Source organism: Vicugna pacos, chromosome 14 (assembly GCF_048564905.1).
Source record: "Vicugna pacos chromosome 14, VicPac4, whole genome shotgun sequence".
NCBI classification, from domain to species: domain Eukaryota; kingdom Metazoa; phylum Chordata; class Mammalia; order Artiodactyla; family Camelidae; genus Vicugna; species Vicugna pacos.
In genome coordinates, this window is record NC_133000.1 from 6,562,685 (window position 1) to 6,578,623 (window position 15,939).

Here is a 15,939-nt window from a genome sequence, read left to right on the forward strand (position 1 = left end):
TGAACTACATTAAAATAATAATTATATAATGCATTAGGGTTACCTGTTATTTTGTTTGATTCTGACTTTTTCCCTTCAGTATATTTTCTGTCATTCTTATTAAATGCAAATTTGTGCTTTTATACACTATTTTAAATGAAAACCTTTAATCTTTACTAAAGTGATTAATCTTTGTTAAGTCGCTTTTCTAGGTGATTTCTATACATGTCTGTATCTTACTGAAGTCTTTCTGTTTTTCCTCACAATGTGCTTTTAATATGTGTGCATTGGTGAAGCGTCTTGAATTTTTTTATTTTTAATAGAGGTGAAACACGAGTGCTGGCAAAGAGTAACTCTGAGATACTAAAAAGGACATTGTCTGACCTACTCTTATGCAGTTTGTCTTGATCATAATTGTCTTTATTAAGAAGCCATTAAGAAAATCGCTAGGAAAGATGGGGAGGTGCCTCTTCACTCAGTCTGTATTAACTTCTCCCTTAGAGCAGTTTACAGTATAACCCCGCCACCAAAATAATGGAAAACAACCTTAGATGCTAGGTAATAGCTGAATACCACTATTAGTTGTTAAAACATAAAAGCGTGTTCTGTGTAAATACATGTTTGGAACGGGAGATTATGATAGTGAAAGATCAGTGAGAAAATGCTAAACTATACTGGTGTTTATGTTCTTTAACTTTAAGTAAGCTGTATTTGCATAGTATGTTAAATCTGAGGATTTTCACATTGGTTAATGTTTAGTAGTTTGAGTTTTTCAAAAAGATGTTGAATTTCCCTCTCAGGCGACGGCTGCTGGCCTTGTAATTACTTCTCTTGCCCAGGGGTGACTTAATATATCCATGGAGTGTCGAGAGGAAATCCTCAGGTGGGGCTGTGGGCCCGGACACAGCTGGGTTACCGGCTTTCACATACGTTCGTTTATGACTTGTTGATGAAATGACCCAAGTGTGAGACTCTGGGAGGCGCCCGGAACACAACCGTAGGCAGAAGGCTCTTAGGAGACAGTCTGCATCCCTCCTGCAGCTTTATTTTTTGATAAGAAGTGGGGAGCAAGGTGGTGGTGGTTGGTAAGAGTGAAGATATACGAGGCTTTTAGTCTACAGGGTAGCTGATGTAAGTGGCATGCTGACGTTTCCTTAGCAGCTGCCTCTGAAAGCTCTCCCGGGCTTGCTGTGTTCATTGAACACAGCCCTCGGGAACATCTGTGACGTGGTAGGTACCCTGGGGATACAGTGGGGAGCGAAATGGACAGCATCCCTGGTCACCAGGAGGGGATGTTCTCGTGGCAGGGGGACAGGCAGTAGACAAACTTAAAATAATGTGTCAGACAGTAGTAAGTGTCTGGAGAAAGAGAAAGCAAGATAAGAGGGATAAAGGATAGGCTAGGGACGGGCTTGCTTTCCTGTATAGGGTGTTCAGGAAGTACCGCACAGGTCAGGTCACATTTGAGCCAAGTGTGAAGGGACCGAGGGAGTGTGCCATGGGCGCCCTACTCTGATGTCAGGCGCCTACCTACCTGTCTGACAGGAGCCCCCAGCTCAGTGTGTTCAGGACCGAACTCCTCACCCCCCTTTTAACCTCTTCCATCTTCAGTCCCCTCATCTCAGAAATGGCTTCACTGTCTATCCAGTTGCTCATATAAAGAACCCTGGGGCTGGTGGTGGACTCCTCTCCCCTGAACCGCAGCTGAGTCTGCCTCCAGAATCCATCTGCTGTCCATCTCCTCTCCCTGTTGAACGCCTGCACCCTCCCGCTGACCGTGACTAGAGCATCCCAGCTGGTCTCCTGCTCCCTACTCTCGCCATCCTGACAATCCCGTATCTCTGTCATTCAGACCACCTCGCCCACCTGCTCACAAGCTTGTGTGGTTCCCCACCCCGCCTAAGAGAGATTCACTAGGTGTAGCTCTCCGGGTCGGCAGCAACCTCCTGCCACTGTAAAGATGCTCCCTTCTTTCATGTCTCCCGTTTTTGTTGAAAAGTTGTTCTATTTTTGCTCCTTTGAAAGAAACGTGTGCACCCCTCCCCGAAAACAACTTTTAATGTTTTCTCTCTCTTTGGGTTTTCAACCGACATATGTCTGTGGGTGCTTTTCTTTGTATTTGTCTTGACTAGAGTTTATAGAGCTTCTTGAATCTATGGCTTGATGCTTTCTGTCAGTTTTTAAAGAAGATTCTCAGCCTGTATTTCCTCAAATGTTGATTCAGTGCCATTGTCTCTCCCTGTCCTGGGTTTCCAGCATCATATATTGTAGAACTTTCATTGTGTCCTATGTTGTGTTTAAGCTCTTTTCTGTATGTTCCTCTTTGTTTTCCCTTTTGTGCAGCAATATGGATATTTTTCCACTGAACTTAACCTTCCAGGGTCACTAATTCTCACTTCTATTATGTCTAATATCCTCTTGAATTCCTAATTCCAGTTACTGCATTAATTAGTTTTAGAATTTCCATTTGACTCCTGTTTATAGATGCTAGTTTTTTGGGGTAAAAATCTTCATCTTTTCATCTATTGTCTTAAACATTAATTGTAGTTATTTTTTAACTGCAGAATTTGATGTATCTATGAATCTCTCATTTTTCAGTTTTCAGTCTGGTCTTGTTTCTTGGCATGCCTGGTAATTTTCCATTAAATGTTAGATATTTTATGTGAAAAAGAGGTTATGGATCATATGCTGTTCTGTAGGAGGGTTTAATCTTCCTCTGGGTTGTAGACCTTGTTTGGGGAGGTCTATTTACAGACGCCCTTACTCCTGGACGCCTTTCTCCCTGGCAGACCCTTCTGGCTCCCAGAACTGTCGCTGAAGTCTTTGCTCAGCTTTTTAACTGCTGCTTCCGTTTGTTCTTGGTTTTTGTGCAGCCTGGGAATTGACGGGAAATTGCAGGCAAAATGCTGGGCTCCCTTCTCTGGGATCCCCTTACATCTCTTCCTCCTTGGCAGCCTCCAGCTCCAGCCTCTGTCTCTGCAGTCCAGCCGGGTTGCAGGAGTCCCCACCTGCTTTCTGTTGTGTGCTGTTCTCTGCTCTGGGACCAGCAATCCCTTGGGGTGAAAGGAGGTGAATATGGGGCTCCTGGGGGGCTCCGCTGCTCTCTGGGAGATTAGCCTTCACATCCCATTTGCCTTTGTCATTTTCCGGTGCCCTCAGTCTTTGCTTTAACAGCATCTCCAGCTTTTAGAGATTGAGTCTGACCCAGACTCTGACATCTAAGCCCTGGTCTGGCTCCTGCGTCTCTTTCATACTGTTTCCCATACCCAGTCTGTTCCAGCCACACCGGGCTTATTTCTTCCTCGAATGTATCAAACGTTTTCTCACCTCAGGGACCCTGTATTAACGGCCTCACCTGCTCCTCCCCAGATTTGTGCACAACCGGCTTCTTGATGTTGTTTAATCTCAGTTCAGCTGTTCCCTCCTGAGAGCCTTCCCTCCCACGGGGACCCCCAGTCACCCTGGTTCGTTTTTGTCATAGCACGCTGCGGTCACGTCTAATGTTCCTTTACTTCCTTCCTTACTCTCTGTCTCCCCACTGTGTCAGCTCTGTTCCCACCTGGTGTGGGATAAATGTCAAATGTTAATTGATAACAAATAATAATAAATGGTAATTGCACGAATAAGTGAATGGATAAAATAGGCATTGATTCCGGGAGGAATTTTTCAAATTCTTCTTTACAAACATCAGTGGGACATAAAGGAACACTGTTTTCCTTATATTAATAGTATTTTGATATGGAATATTCTGTAAAATACCACTTTTATACATTTATAGTATAATGATGACTAACATTTTGTTTGCCCTGATGGTCTGATCTTAAGTTACTCTCATCATAGACAAAGATTATGCTATATTCATTATCATATGAGTATTAATTATATTTTTGTTAAAATTCTTCAAAAAAAATACATAATCTGTGCTTATTCTCTGTCACCCAGAATACTTAGCTGAGACTCATGATACTAATTTGTTTTTGGTCTTGCATGAAATGGCTTTTTAAACATTTCTGTTATCTTTATTTAACAGGAATGGTTTTTAGGAAAAGCCTTACACGATGAAGAGTCTACAATAATTCACCATTATGCCTTTTCTGAAAACCCCACAGTGTTTAAGTATCCAGACTTTGCTGCTGGCTGGGCCCTGAGTATGCCACTTGTAAACAAGTAAGAATTTATTAGACTTTCTTTTCATCTCATTTCATGTATGAATCAACTTTTATTTCCCTGAGTCTTGTAACTGATGGATCTCGGTGAGGTTGCTGAAAAGCAAGTGGTAGAGTGGGGGCCTGCGGCCAGAGCCAGACGTGGGGAGCTCTTGCTTCTGCTCCGTCTCGTGCTGGGCCCCTTGGACTCACCGCCCAGCTGCTCTGAACTTCCTCTTACTCATCTGCAGAGTAAGGCGAATGATGACCTTGAGCCTAAGGGCGCACACGGAGGTGCTCTGGGAGCTCTGCACGTGGAGGCCTGAGCGCTGCTGGTGGTGGACCTAGAGAGCTCTGGGTGTGCCTGGCTGGCAGTGAGGAGACGAACAGCAGGAGAGCAGGGCTGAGGTGGGGGGCTCACTATGTGCAGGGGACACACGCGTATCCGAACTCGGGCTGGGCCGGAGGCGCCGCTGAGAGGCGCTGTGGATCACCGTACGGAGCTGTTTGTGTGAGCACGGTCGTGCTTTTCCAGGTGTGAAAAGTGAGGATAATTAGGTCGTAATCCAGAAGCAATAGGGTTGTTGACCGGCTTTCTCTGAATCTAAATCATGTGAGTTGGTTGTGTGCGTTTGTTCTTTAGGGAGTGGAAAGTTGATAACACATCTGCGAAGAGAGTGTTTCTATTACTACAGTAAGTGTCCTGTTTCTAGGAGAGTGTCCTGTTTCCTGGAGAGTTTTTGGCTTGCTGTAGATGGTAGATATGTTGTCATTTGTCGTTGGCCAAACTTCTTGATGACTCCCTTGGTATTTGAAAGGATATACATCCTTCCTAATGTAGATCTGAAAAATGGCAACAGCAAAATCTGTTTTCTTGCCATCCTGGCTACCAGGAAACCGCTGTATGATACAGGGTCCATCAGCTAGAAGCACTGTAGGAAATTCTTTCTGGGAACTGACTCATCTGGGGAAGGAGACAATGCATGGGGGGCCATGTGGCTCGAGAGATCATGACAGAAGAGGGGTCTTTTGGGGGCTGGCAGCTGAGACAGTGGCTCCCTGATGGTGCGTTTCTAAATCTGAGGGTGTAGAGGTGCTGAGGGCCTGGCAGGTGCTGCGGCTCCGGCTTAACACTTCTCTCGGAACCCCCTCAGGCTGGGCCTGTGACTCACTGCCAGGGCTCCTGCACTGGCCAGGAGAGCAGTCTTGTCCAGGGAGACTCCATGTTAGGGGTTAACTGGCATTTTGTAGAGCTGGTCCCACGGGCACGTGATTGTCTCCTCAGTCGTGTTCACAAGGTTGCTGGAAACATCTGTCAACTGGTCCAGCCCGCTCTCCTCCTGGTCGCACGTAACCACACTTTCTGCTGAGGAATGGGAGGACCCGAGGGTCTTATGTCGCTGCAGTAGGGCGTGCAGGGAACTGTGGCTGAAGGAATTGGGCCAAAAGACTAATCTTTTGCACCTCTCAGGAAATTCCTGGCACCTCCCCTAGAACTCTGACATGAGAGAGGAGGCACTGGCTAAGCTCTGTGTTCAGTGTCGTCTGCTCGTACAACGCTGAGTGGCTGCCAAGTAGCTACAGAATGTTTGCGGTGCATTAATATCCGTGGTCTTTCCCCATCCCTCCTCTAGCAAAAGCAAAACAAAATGAAGATGTAGACTCCACCATACACCAAATTCAGAATTCTAGTTAGACCGCATTTCCTTTTTCTCATGATGCAGACAAGTAATCAAATAAACAGATGATGTAACCCATCCAAGATCAACTATTTTGTTGCCACGATGTATTTTAAAATGGGTTTCTAATAGGAGATTCTAATGTATTCTTCAAGAGATTGGTGTTATACGTAGAACTAAAGGAGGCATAAAGCAGCCATTGGATCTTCTGATGGTTGGCTTTTCCGGTTCCAAAGTTCGTAGGCCGACGTCATTTCCTCCTGCTATTAGGAAGTGTATCAGCATGCTTTTGGATGCAAGTAGCGGAAACTTACTCACCATGGATTAAGGGAATATTATTGCTGTTGTTGGAAGGGGAGATCAGCCGTGTTACTGAGGACCCTGACTCGCTCTCTCTCTCTGCTGCTTGGCACACGGCATCATTTCATCCTAAATCTGGTTCGCTCTGTGGTTGGTTTCAGGGCAGTAAGGGCTGCGTGTTTCTTACTTATGTCCAGCAGTAGAGCTCCTCTAATCATGGAATGTAAGCACTATCCTCAGTGTCTAACTGGATTCTCCTGTCCAGTTAAAAGTTGATGGGGACAACTTCAGGCCCGTATGTACCAATCCCTGGACCATTAAGAGTAGAATTTCAGTGCATTGGCTGGGATCAAATTCATTCTGATCATGGAGCCCCTTTATTGGGCTGAATAATTAATCAAATCAATATTCTCTCCAGAAGGAAGGGGAAGCTCTGTTTTGTGTAGACGAGCAACAGCGCCCTCTGCAGGAGTGTTCATTCCCTTTGTCCCCTTTCCTTGACTTCATGGAGGTTATTAAAAGGAGGAGACTGAAAAGGAGCCACTTTTGTTACTCTGTCATGCAAACTTTTTTCTTTTCTGCCCTTTTCTTTCTCTGTCATTATTTTGTCAAGGATTATTAGGAGTCAACAAAGTTCATGGATTTTTGAAAAGACATTTATTATATTGTGGTGTTTTATGTTATTTTCCAGATGCTGAAATAACGACACTACATTTGCAACAAACCTTGCCTTCATTTACTGGTCCACAGATAATTGTGTTTTCAAAGCCCTTTGCTTCAGGGAAATGAAGCCCTTTTATCTTAAAATGTATATTTTTATCTGTTTTCAAACATTAAATAGTCTTGAGAATGTGTTATTCTTGTCTGACACCTCTTTTGGTTTTTAAAAAACTCTAATTGCCTCTATTTTCTAGGCTTACCAAGAGGTTAAAGAGTGAATCCCTGAAATCCGACTTTACGATAGATTTAAAACACGAGGTAGGTCGTGGTTGGTTTGGTGAAAAGTCTTTGTAATTAAGAGTGTCTTGACATAAAAGGTGTTTTGTGTTCCCTTAAATGTGCCCCCCCCCCACATCTTCTCCCAGCAGGAGACCTGCAGCACCCTGAGAGGGGCCCTTCTCTTGCAAGCTCCTCTAGGTCACGAAGGTGGAGAGGAAGGTGGGAAAGATTCTTCATCCTTTGTTTTTAAGCTCAGCGGGGGAGGGGGGTCCAGAGGTGGATTTTTGAAAACATGCACAAATATTACTCAGATACCTCTGATTTTATTTGGCGCTTTGGTTGCACATGAGCCTTCGTCACATCTCTGTGCTTGGTCCTCTGGACCAGAATTGAGCCAGATGGCCCCAAGCAGGCAGCTGTGGCCTGCTCGCCTGGACCCTCAGCACCTAGTGGGCATCTGTGACCAAGTACCTGGAGACAGGTGACAGGTGTCCCATATTAATCCACGAATCTCTCCTGAATCAGCCTTAACAAGGTCTCTGTGCATTTCATTTACGGCACTTCTGACTGCCTGAAACAGCCATCCCTCTGTATCTTAGGACGTGGGGTCAGTCTCGACAGGTCCTGAGCCCAGCAGTGCTGGCGGCCTGCCAGGAGTGAAAAACATACTCCCAAGGTTTTCATTTTGAGGAGTGTTTTTAAAGGATGAAGAAGCTTATTTGAGGAGAAATGTACATGTAAAAAAATCATTCTTTTCCATAAAAGGGAAAGAATGACTAGTTGAAAGCCAGGGTCCATCTAGATATTTCTACTGAAAAGTCAGCTTGGGTGTGGAGACCCAGGTTTGGGAAACTATTAAACACTGAGTAACATGCAGAAAAATGAAGGTATAAGGATCAGCCAGAATATCTGTGCTGAGGAGCTGGAACTTGACCAGGTGTTTGGAAGCCACCTGCACACATCTCCCCAGTGGCTCCCTCACCAGAGTAAACAACTTTCTCGAATTTTCTGTTTCCCTTTTCTTCATATTGTACAAGCTTCGAATGAATCTCTGCATAACATATTGTGCAGTGATTGCATCCTTCTGGATTCTGTGTAAGCAGAATCATACCATGAACATTGTTCTAGTTGGAAACTCATCCGTGTTGACGGTGGGGCTTTCAAGAGCTTACGGTTGTTTTCAGGACGGTCTCTCATGTGACTGTGCCACAGCTTTGTCGTCCGTTCTCTGGCCCTGGGTTTCTGGGCTGCAACTGGCTTTTTGCTGTCACAGTTACTACTTCTAGGAGTATTTTTGTCGTGTATTATGATGATCATCTGTAAGAGCTTCTCTAGGGCAGAAGCTTTTACTCTGTTCTTTTGACTGTGACCCACTTTAAAAAGCACGTTTTTTCATGGTGACTTAGTGTACTTGTGTGTTGTTATTGTGTCTTACTGATTTCTAGCTTCGTGTCGGTGGCCTGTACAAGTCATCTGACATATTTTTTAGGTGTAATTCATGTTCACTTTTCATAAACGGAGAGAAGGATGTACATGCTCTAATCTGGGGGTCTAATGTTCTCTTTGTATCTGTTAGGTTAACGAAGAAATAGATTTTCACATATTTTATTTCCTCCTGCCCTCCTCCCTTCATTCCCTTCCTTCCACTGTTGCTTTGTATGCTTGATCTCTCATTTACCAAGGGAGGAGTGTGAAAATCTTCCAGAATAGTGGGACAGTGTCTTCTTGGGGACCTGCCATCTCTCGCTATTTATACTCTGAAGCTATGTTAATTAGATGCATGCAAGTTGAGAATTGTTACATCTTCTTGGTAAATTTATCTTTTATCTCTAGTGATGCTCCTTGCCTTAGAGTTAATTTTGTCGATGGGAACACTTCTGTACTAGCTTTCTTCCGGCGTTGCCTCATAACTGTTTTCGCCGCTTTCTTTCAGTCCTTTGTGTCCTCATCTTCTGATGTGTCTCTCTTAAAGAGGACGTGTGTTTTTTTCTCCTGGTTTGACAGTCTTCATCTTCAAACCATGCAGGAAATTGATGTGTACATTTTTCATGGTGACTAACACTTTATTTTATCCTTTGTCCCTGTTTTTTTTCCTTTTAAAAATTTCCTTGCTTTTAGATTTTTTTTTTCATTCCATTTTTTTCCCCTCCTCTGCTGTTTTGGAAGTTTAGCCTCAATGTGTGTTCCCTAATGGTTATTTTAACATGCATTCTTAACCTAACAATCCTGAAAATTCAAGGCCAGAGACTAATTTAACTCTGATTGTCCCCTCTCCCAGCTTATATGCTCTGTTGTCCAGGATTTGTGTGCTTTATTTGAACCGTGCAACTCAGATGCTATCCTGTTTACGCAGGGAGCACCTGCGTTCGCCTCGCCCTCTGTTACCAGTGGCTGTGCTCCCTCCTCACTCTTGCTTCTCCCACCTGCCAACGGGATCATGTTTATTCTTCCTGGATTACATCCTTCAGAATGCCCTTGTTAGTGAGGTGGCAAATTCTCAGTTTTTTTCTTTAAAAAATAATTTATTTCAGCTTTGTTCCTGAGACATAGCTGCCTTGCGTACACACTTCTAGGTTGTCAGGCGCGGTCTGTCGTCACGGTGTTGTCACCCCGCTGTGTGCTGGCTGCTGTCACTGCTGTGGTGCTTGCTGGGAGGCCGGCCCTCACTCCCCGTGGTCCCCGTGTGGGTAACCTGGCCTTTCTCTTTGGTGGCTTTTGAGACTGTCTCCTTGTCTTTGGTCTCCGCAGTGCCTCTACGGCGTGTGTGCCCTAATCCTACTTGGCATTCAGTGAGCCTTTCTAGAACAGCAATTTTACAAGATGCTCAGCCATTCCACTATTTTCTCATCCCTGTGTTGCCTCCTCCTGGGACTCTAGACTCTGCGAGGGCCGACCTTCTCCACGTTTCCCATCTCTGCATCTTGCTGTGCTCTGTTCCACATAACTGGGCTCTAGCTTTTAGCGCCCGCATTTTTAGTCAGCTGTGTCTAATATGCCATTATCTTCACCATTAAAATGTCCTTTTTAAGCCTTATATTTTTCACTCCCAGGCGTTCTAGTCACTTCTTTTTCAGATTTTGCTCTCTTGCATAATTATATAGAACTTTGGCTCATGTTTTAAAGTTTTTCTTTTCTTTATAAAACTATTTTAGCAGTAATGCTGCCCCCAAAGCCTCTGGGGTGGGATGAGGCCGTGTCTGCTGGCTCGTCCTCACCATTGCATCCTTTGTGCTGCTTTTGGTGACTTTTCTGGGAACTCTTGCTCCCTCGGAACTCCATCCAGGGCAGCCCCCTGGGTCCTGGATTAAGGTCCTGGGGTCCTCAGGAAGGGTTTGCGTTAGCTTTTGCCTGCTGCCGGAGGCTCTTGCTGACTTAGGACCACTTTAAATTACTCTGAGCTGTTTGGGGGCCACATAGGTGACAAATTAGGGAGACCTGGTAACAAAATCTCAGAGGACATCTGGAGAGGATTTTTCTTTCCATCTAGTGCCCAGTGCCAGCGTCATGTGCGGGTTTTGCTGACAGACACGCCCCCCGTTGGTGGGTCGCGGGCTTTGTTCTCTTAACTGGCGGATCAGAACCTCTGCCTTCCCTGAGCTCAGCGGATCCCCACCCGGGAAACTACCCTCGGAGCCCTTTCCCGCAGGTTCTCACTTGTACATTTTTGTCCTCACAAGTTCCACACTTTTGTGCCAATTTAATAATGCATTTAAAATGATTTTAAAGATATTTTATCCAACATTTTAAGGTATTTTTAGCTGGTTATTCAGGGTCTGTACTTGCCACCCTGTGGGAAACCAGAGTTGTGATAATATTTCCTTTTATCCTTCTCTCTGATGCTTTAGAATCCCTGAAACAGCTTCCCTGAAATTGCTATGACCACTTTGCAATCTTCTGCAGGTCAGAATATTGATTCTTAATTGTTTATGGTTAATAAAAAATTAGATTGCTCCACATGGAATTACTAGTTTTGTAAGTTAAAAAAATCAAAAACACTTGTTGAATGTTGAATGTTGATAAACTGATGTGGTTCAACCCGACATCCCCTGGAGAAGGATGGCCTGCTTTTCTTTGAGATGCTTCCTGCCTCCACCTGCCCGCGGTGCTGGCGGAGCTTTGTCATGACGCCCGTCTCCTGTGTGACAGATCGCCCTCTACATCTGGGACAGAGGCGGCGGACACCCCCTCACTCCGGTGCCCGAGTTTTGTACCGACGGTGTGGACGCGTCCTGTGCTACCACATTCCGTTCTTTTCTGCCGCTCTGTGTAAGTAACGCCAGGGCCTCTTCCTAGCCGTCAGAGGGAAACGCACCTGCTGTGCACAAGGCCGGCCTAGCACTTTACATGCTGAACAGTAAAATCAACATTTGCCGTGTGCCTGGTGAGAACTCTGTGCATCACATTTCCAGTGATGACAACCCCAGGAGGTGAGCCCTTTGTTCCCCACTTGACAGGACAGGAGGGAGGCGTGGAGAAGCTAAGCACTTGCTCAGGGTGACACAGGGACTACACAGGGAAGTGAGTGAGCTTGTGACCTGCAGTCTCACCCCAGGGCCTGTGTGCAGCGCTCGCTCCATGGAGACTGTGTGCCCGGGGTCTGTTCTTCTGTTGACAACAGAGCATGGAGCTTGGGATTTCAGTTCTGTTCCCTAGGAAGGTGATGAGACATTTCCCGTCAAGCTGCAGCCTTCTCCTCAAGGCCGCCCCCTTTACCCTCTCAGCCAGTGACCCCACTTTGATGTCACCTGAGACTGTCCAGAACTTTCAGAATGAACTTCCTTGTTCTGGTGGACCCTTGGTCCAGTCCCCAGGAGGAGCCTGAAGACCCTGGCACTCAACTGGGTGGTTAACAGTTCTTCTTCATCAGGAAAAATGGATTCAGCACCTCAAACGTTGTCTGTTATTTTCAAGTCAGTGACACAGAAGTCTGCGTGTTGCACTGTCAAAGAGGAATATACGTATACGTACACGTACACACACACACGCTCTCACACACTCATTCACGTACACTCACACTCTGCAACAGTAGGGGAGAAGCTGTAATGTTGGCACAGTGCCTGAGGGGGGAGTGTCTTTCTAGACATTACGCTTGCTTGTTCTTTAGTTCTTTTGGAAAGTCTGGAGGGTCTGACCTGGTGTCTTGAGTGACGTGACCAAACTACGGTTACATGTCACTATAAACCAGCCCCAAATGATGCAGAAATCATGACTGAATATTGATTGTTCCAAGCCTAAGACAGGTGATGAGGGGGTCAGAACACCTGCCCCCCCAACCATGAAGCACCAGGGTCGGGGTGCAGGCTGCCCACAGACTCTGCCCTGTGCCCCTTCGCCTGAGTAACCAACCTGGGCTGCAGCCAGCTCAGGCCTCCAGGCTCCCGCAGGTGTTTGAAGTAGTCCTGCCTTTGGCAGAGGACGGAGCATCACTATTGCCTAGACTTGGGTTGGCAATAAAGGGCCATAAAAATACGTCAAACATCACAGTGAGGCCGGGCTTGCAGAAGGGTGTCACCTCTTACTTTGCGCTGAAATGTCCGCCTACTTCTCCCTTCCTTTGTCAAAATCTTCCCCAGCTGGAGAAAGGAAAGGGATGGGTGCCAGCATTTACTGAGAATCTCTGACGTGCGTAATAAATTGGTGTACTAAAAGCAGCCTGGCTGGTGGCTGCCATTCCAGCGTGCTAAACGAGCAGACTGCAGTTGAGAGAGCTGGGGACGCTGGTTCCGGTGACACTGCCTTTGTGGCAGAGCTGGGACTCTGGTGTAGGCCGGGCTGACTGCAAAGGTTTTACTGTCAGCGGAGCTACAGTTCCTTTTTTTCCTTAAAACTTAATCCTGGAAACAAGTCTGATATCCCTGACGTCGGTGAATTTGAACTTGGGAGCATGAGAGAGCATGTGGGTGTGAAGTTAAGATACACTGACTCATACATGCATATATTTTTTTCTTTTCTTTTAGGGACATCCAGTGAAGAAGGAGGATATTTTTGTTGCAGTAAAAACATGCAAGAAATTTCATGGTGACAGAAGTATGTTTTGGGTTATTCATTTTTATTGGACTTTAATAAAAGTCCAAATTGCCTTTAAAAAAAAAACTACAAATCGGTTATAAACTCAAGAAAGATAATGACAGATATATTACTGAAGTGAAAGCACTTACTTAGTCAGTATTCTTCATTATACCACTTCAGTCTCCAAGATCAGTCACAGAAATAATTCTGTATTGCAGCGTGAGTGGTCATAGCCATTCTAAGGACTGATTAGAGCAGTATTTTAAATGGGAACTGGAAAAGCTCAGCTGTGGCAACTGAGGAGACAGTAAGTGGATAACAGTCCATTTTACAAAACAGCGTCCTGTGATGTCCATGCAGTCTCTGAGCTGTGGGAAAAATACCAGAGGGAATTTCAAAGTAGCAGCATGCCAGAAAGAGTGTTTTCCTGAAGACTGTTCCCTCTTTTTATATTTATTCAAATGCAAATATTAGAACTTCAAGGATATGTACTTGCTCATACATAGATATACTGGAGAAAAGGAAAAAGGTGCCTTACAAGCAGTGGTTCCTCCTTAAGGAAATCCTGCATGCAGATGAGTGTTGTTTTCATTCAAATTTTTGGTGTCATTACAGAATTCTACTATGTTACGGTGATATTAACAAAAAAGCCTATCCTAAATATAAATACATAGTTTATCTCTTCTTTTCACCGTATTTCAAGCAGCACTGACCTGAAATTGAGAATTAGACAGCCTTTTGCATTTTCTAATTTTAGCACATATTTTAATTTTTGTCCATGAAAAGACTCAGTTTTCAACAAGAGTGTGATATTTATATAGGAGAGATTTCTAAACCAGCTATCATTTTTGTGGGATTGGAGCTATGGGAGTTCATTTATATAATTTATGTGATAACATGATATTTACAAATTATATTTTAAATGGGAATGTATTTTCCAAATAAAAGAATATTATAATTTGGGATCAAAGTACTGCCTAAGACACTGACATCAGTTCAAATCTGGTTATAATCAACAAGATCTTACAAGTACATTTGTTGACGAACTCAGGTTTGGCTGCTTGCTGCTCAAAAGCTAATGAATTCGAGAGGCAAGTGTCAGTGGGAAGGAAGGATGCTTTGATCAGAAAAGCCGGCAATCTGGGGAGAAGGTGGACTCCTGTCCACAGACCATCTCTGAAGAGTCTGCTCGGCCATGGCAATTTTTAAAAGGAACATGGGAGGGAAGAATCTCAGTGGATCACCGAGGCAGGAGGTTGGGGTCTGCAACCTTCTCCACTGCCCGCAGACTGGTGGACTCTTCAGTTGTTATCTTGCCCGTGTGATCTGCCTGCAGGATTGCTCAGGGGCTGGTGGGCCTAGAGAGCTAATCGTTCTTTAACTGCTTACTTCTTCATTCTTATTTCTTTTTATCTAGGAAAATCAACAGGTTAGGGCATGACATGCATTCAGGAGAGCATAAGTCAGGGGTTAGTTTCAGTTGCTTAGTGATCTCATTCCTATACTTAGGTTAAGGTTAGAGCGGGACAGACATGGGCAAACAGGAAAGGGTCAAAAGAGCTTCTTTCACATTTATTACAAAGCTTAACGGTTACCTGAAATAGACACAATAAATTCTAAGTCCTGTTAAATCAGCCTAAAGAAATATATGCATTCATTATATAAGGAGTCCTAAAATACTATTAAAATGAATATAGCACTTAAAATGTTCATTTATCATGAGTTTAACCTGGATTTAATACCCCTTTTTTTCATAATCTGGAAGTGCTCTGTGGGATGATTTCTGATATCTTTCATAAAAAAGTATCAAGGGACATGAACTAGGCTGCTTTTTTTAAAACACAGCAAGCAGAAGTGCTCGAATGATTCACCTGATCTTGAAGCTGCACCTGGAACGTGATGTTGATGTTAAGAATGGGGGGTGGTATTTGCTCTTTTGAAACACATTTTTCAAGAGACAGTAAAGCAGTAAAACTGGGGACCTTCCCTGTTGTAGTTTTCATATTCCACAGAAATGAAAAAAGTTTGCTAATTTTAATTGAGTCACTTTGAATAATCTAGCTTATTGCTTTCTTATTTTGCATAAGGTTGAGATGATCCTTTCAGATATCTATTAAATGCTTTTATATTTGAATTCTGAGTCAAAGGTCTTTAAAAATGACAAAATCTTATAGGCCTTTTAGGAGAATTGAAACCAGACCTCCCAGAGCCAGATGCATTGACTCACTGCTGTTAATTTGGACCTGCAGTCACTGAAGCCTGAGACCTACAAGGTGTTTTAAGGATTTCACAGCTGACTTTCTGTGGCAGGCCATCTTTAAACTTGGACCTGTTTGAAAAGATGCTCTAAGACAGCAGGGTTTTAGAGTCTTTGATGTCCATTTTTCTGGGTGGACGTGAAACCTGCCAGGCTAGTGGGCTCTGTTCCTCCTTTTGGAAGTTTAGTCCAGCCACCCATTGGCCCAAAGAATTATCCAGTAATCATGTTAATTTCAGTGGCAACAGCTTCTAGCTGCTCATCTTTTTTTCCATTTTCTGGTGTGTTTTTCACATACATTATATCGTCTGGTTTCATGTTGGCAGTTCCTTGTAACGTGGTAACTATTATTACTCACTCGATGTTATAGGCAAAGCTGACCGTGGAAAACATGCTGGCCCAGCTTCTCATAGGCTGAGTTGGGGAGCTGGGGCTCCAGTTTTGGGGCTCCAAATCCCCAGTTCTTTCCGCCACAGCGGAGCCATACTGTAAACTCTTTGGATGCATTACAAACCTAATGATAGTCATGTTGAAGCTCTGCTACGTTCAAGGTCAGTTGTGACTTGGTCAGAAGCCGTGGCAGAGGCTTTTTATTTTCAGTAGCAGAGAAGGGAGCCAGGAACTGAAGTCC

At 44.4% G+C, this 15,939-nt stretch overlaps 1 protein-coding gene across 1 annotated transcript in view; it reads left to right on the plus strand.

Moving 5' to 3' along the window:
* B3GLCT (beta 3-glucosyltransferase) overlaps window positions 1-15,939 on the plus strand; it is an 83,359-nt gene that overhangs the window by 38,858 nt on the left and 28,562 nt on the right. Inside the window, exons 7-10 of the mRNA XM_072976085.1 lie at window positions 4,010-4,146; window positions 7,018-7,081; window positions 11,189-11,308; window positions 13,000-13,069. Of these exons, the coding sequence (XP_072832186.1) occupies window positions 4,010-4,146; window positions 7,018-7,081; window positions 11,189-11,308; window positions 13,000-13,069 (391 nt within the window). The remainder of the gene's footprint in view (window positions 1-4,009; window positions 4,147-7,017; window positions 7,082-11,188; window positions 11,309-12,999; window positions 13,070-15,939) is intronic.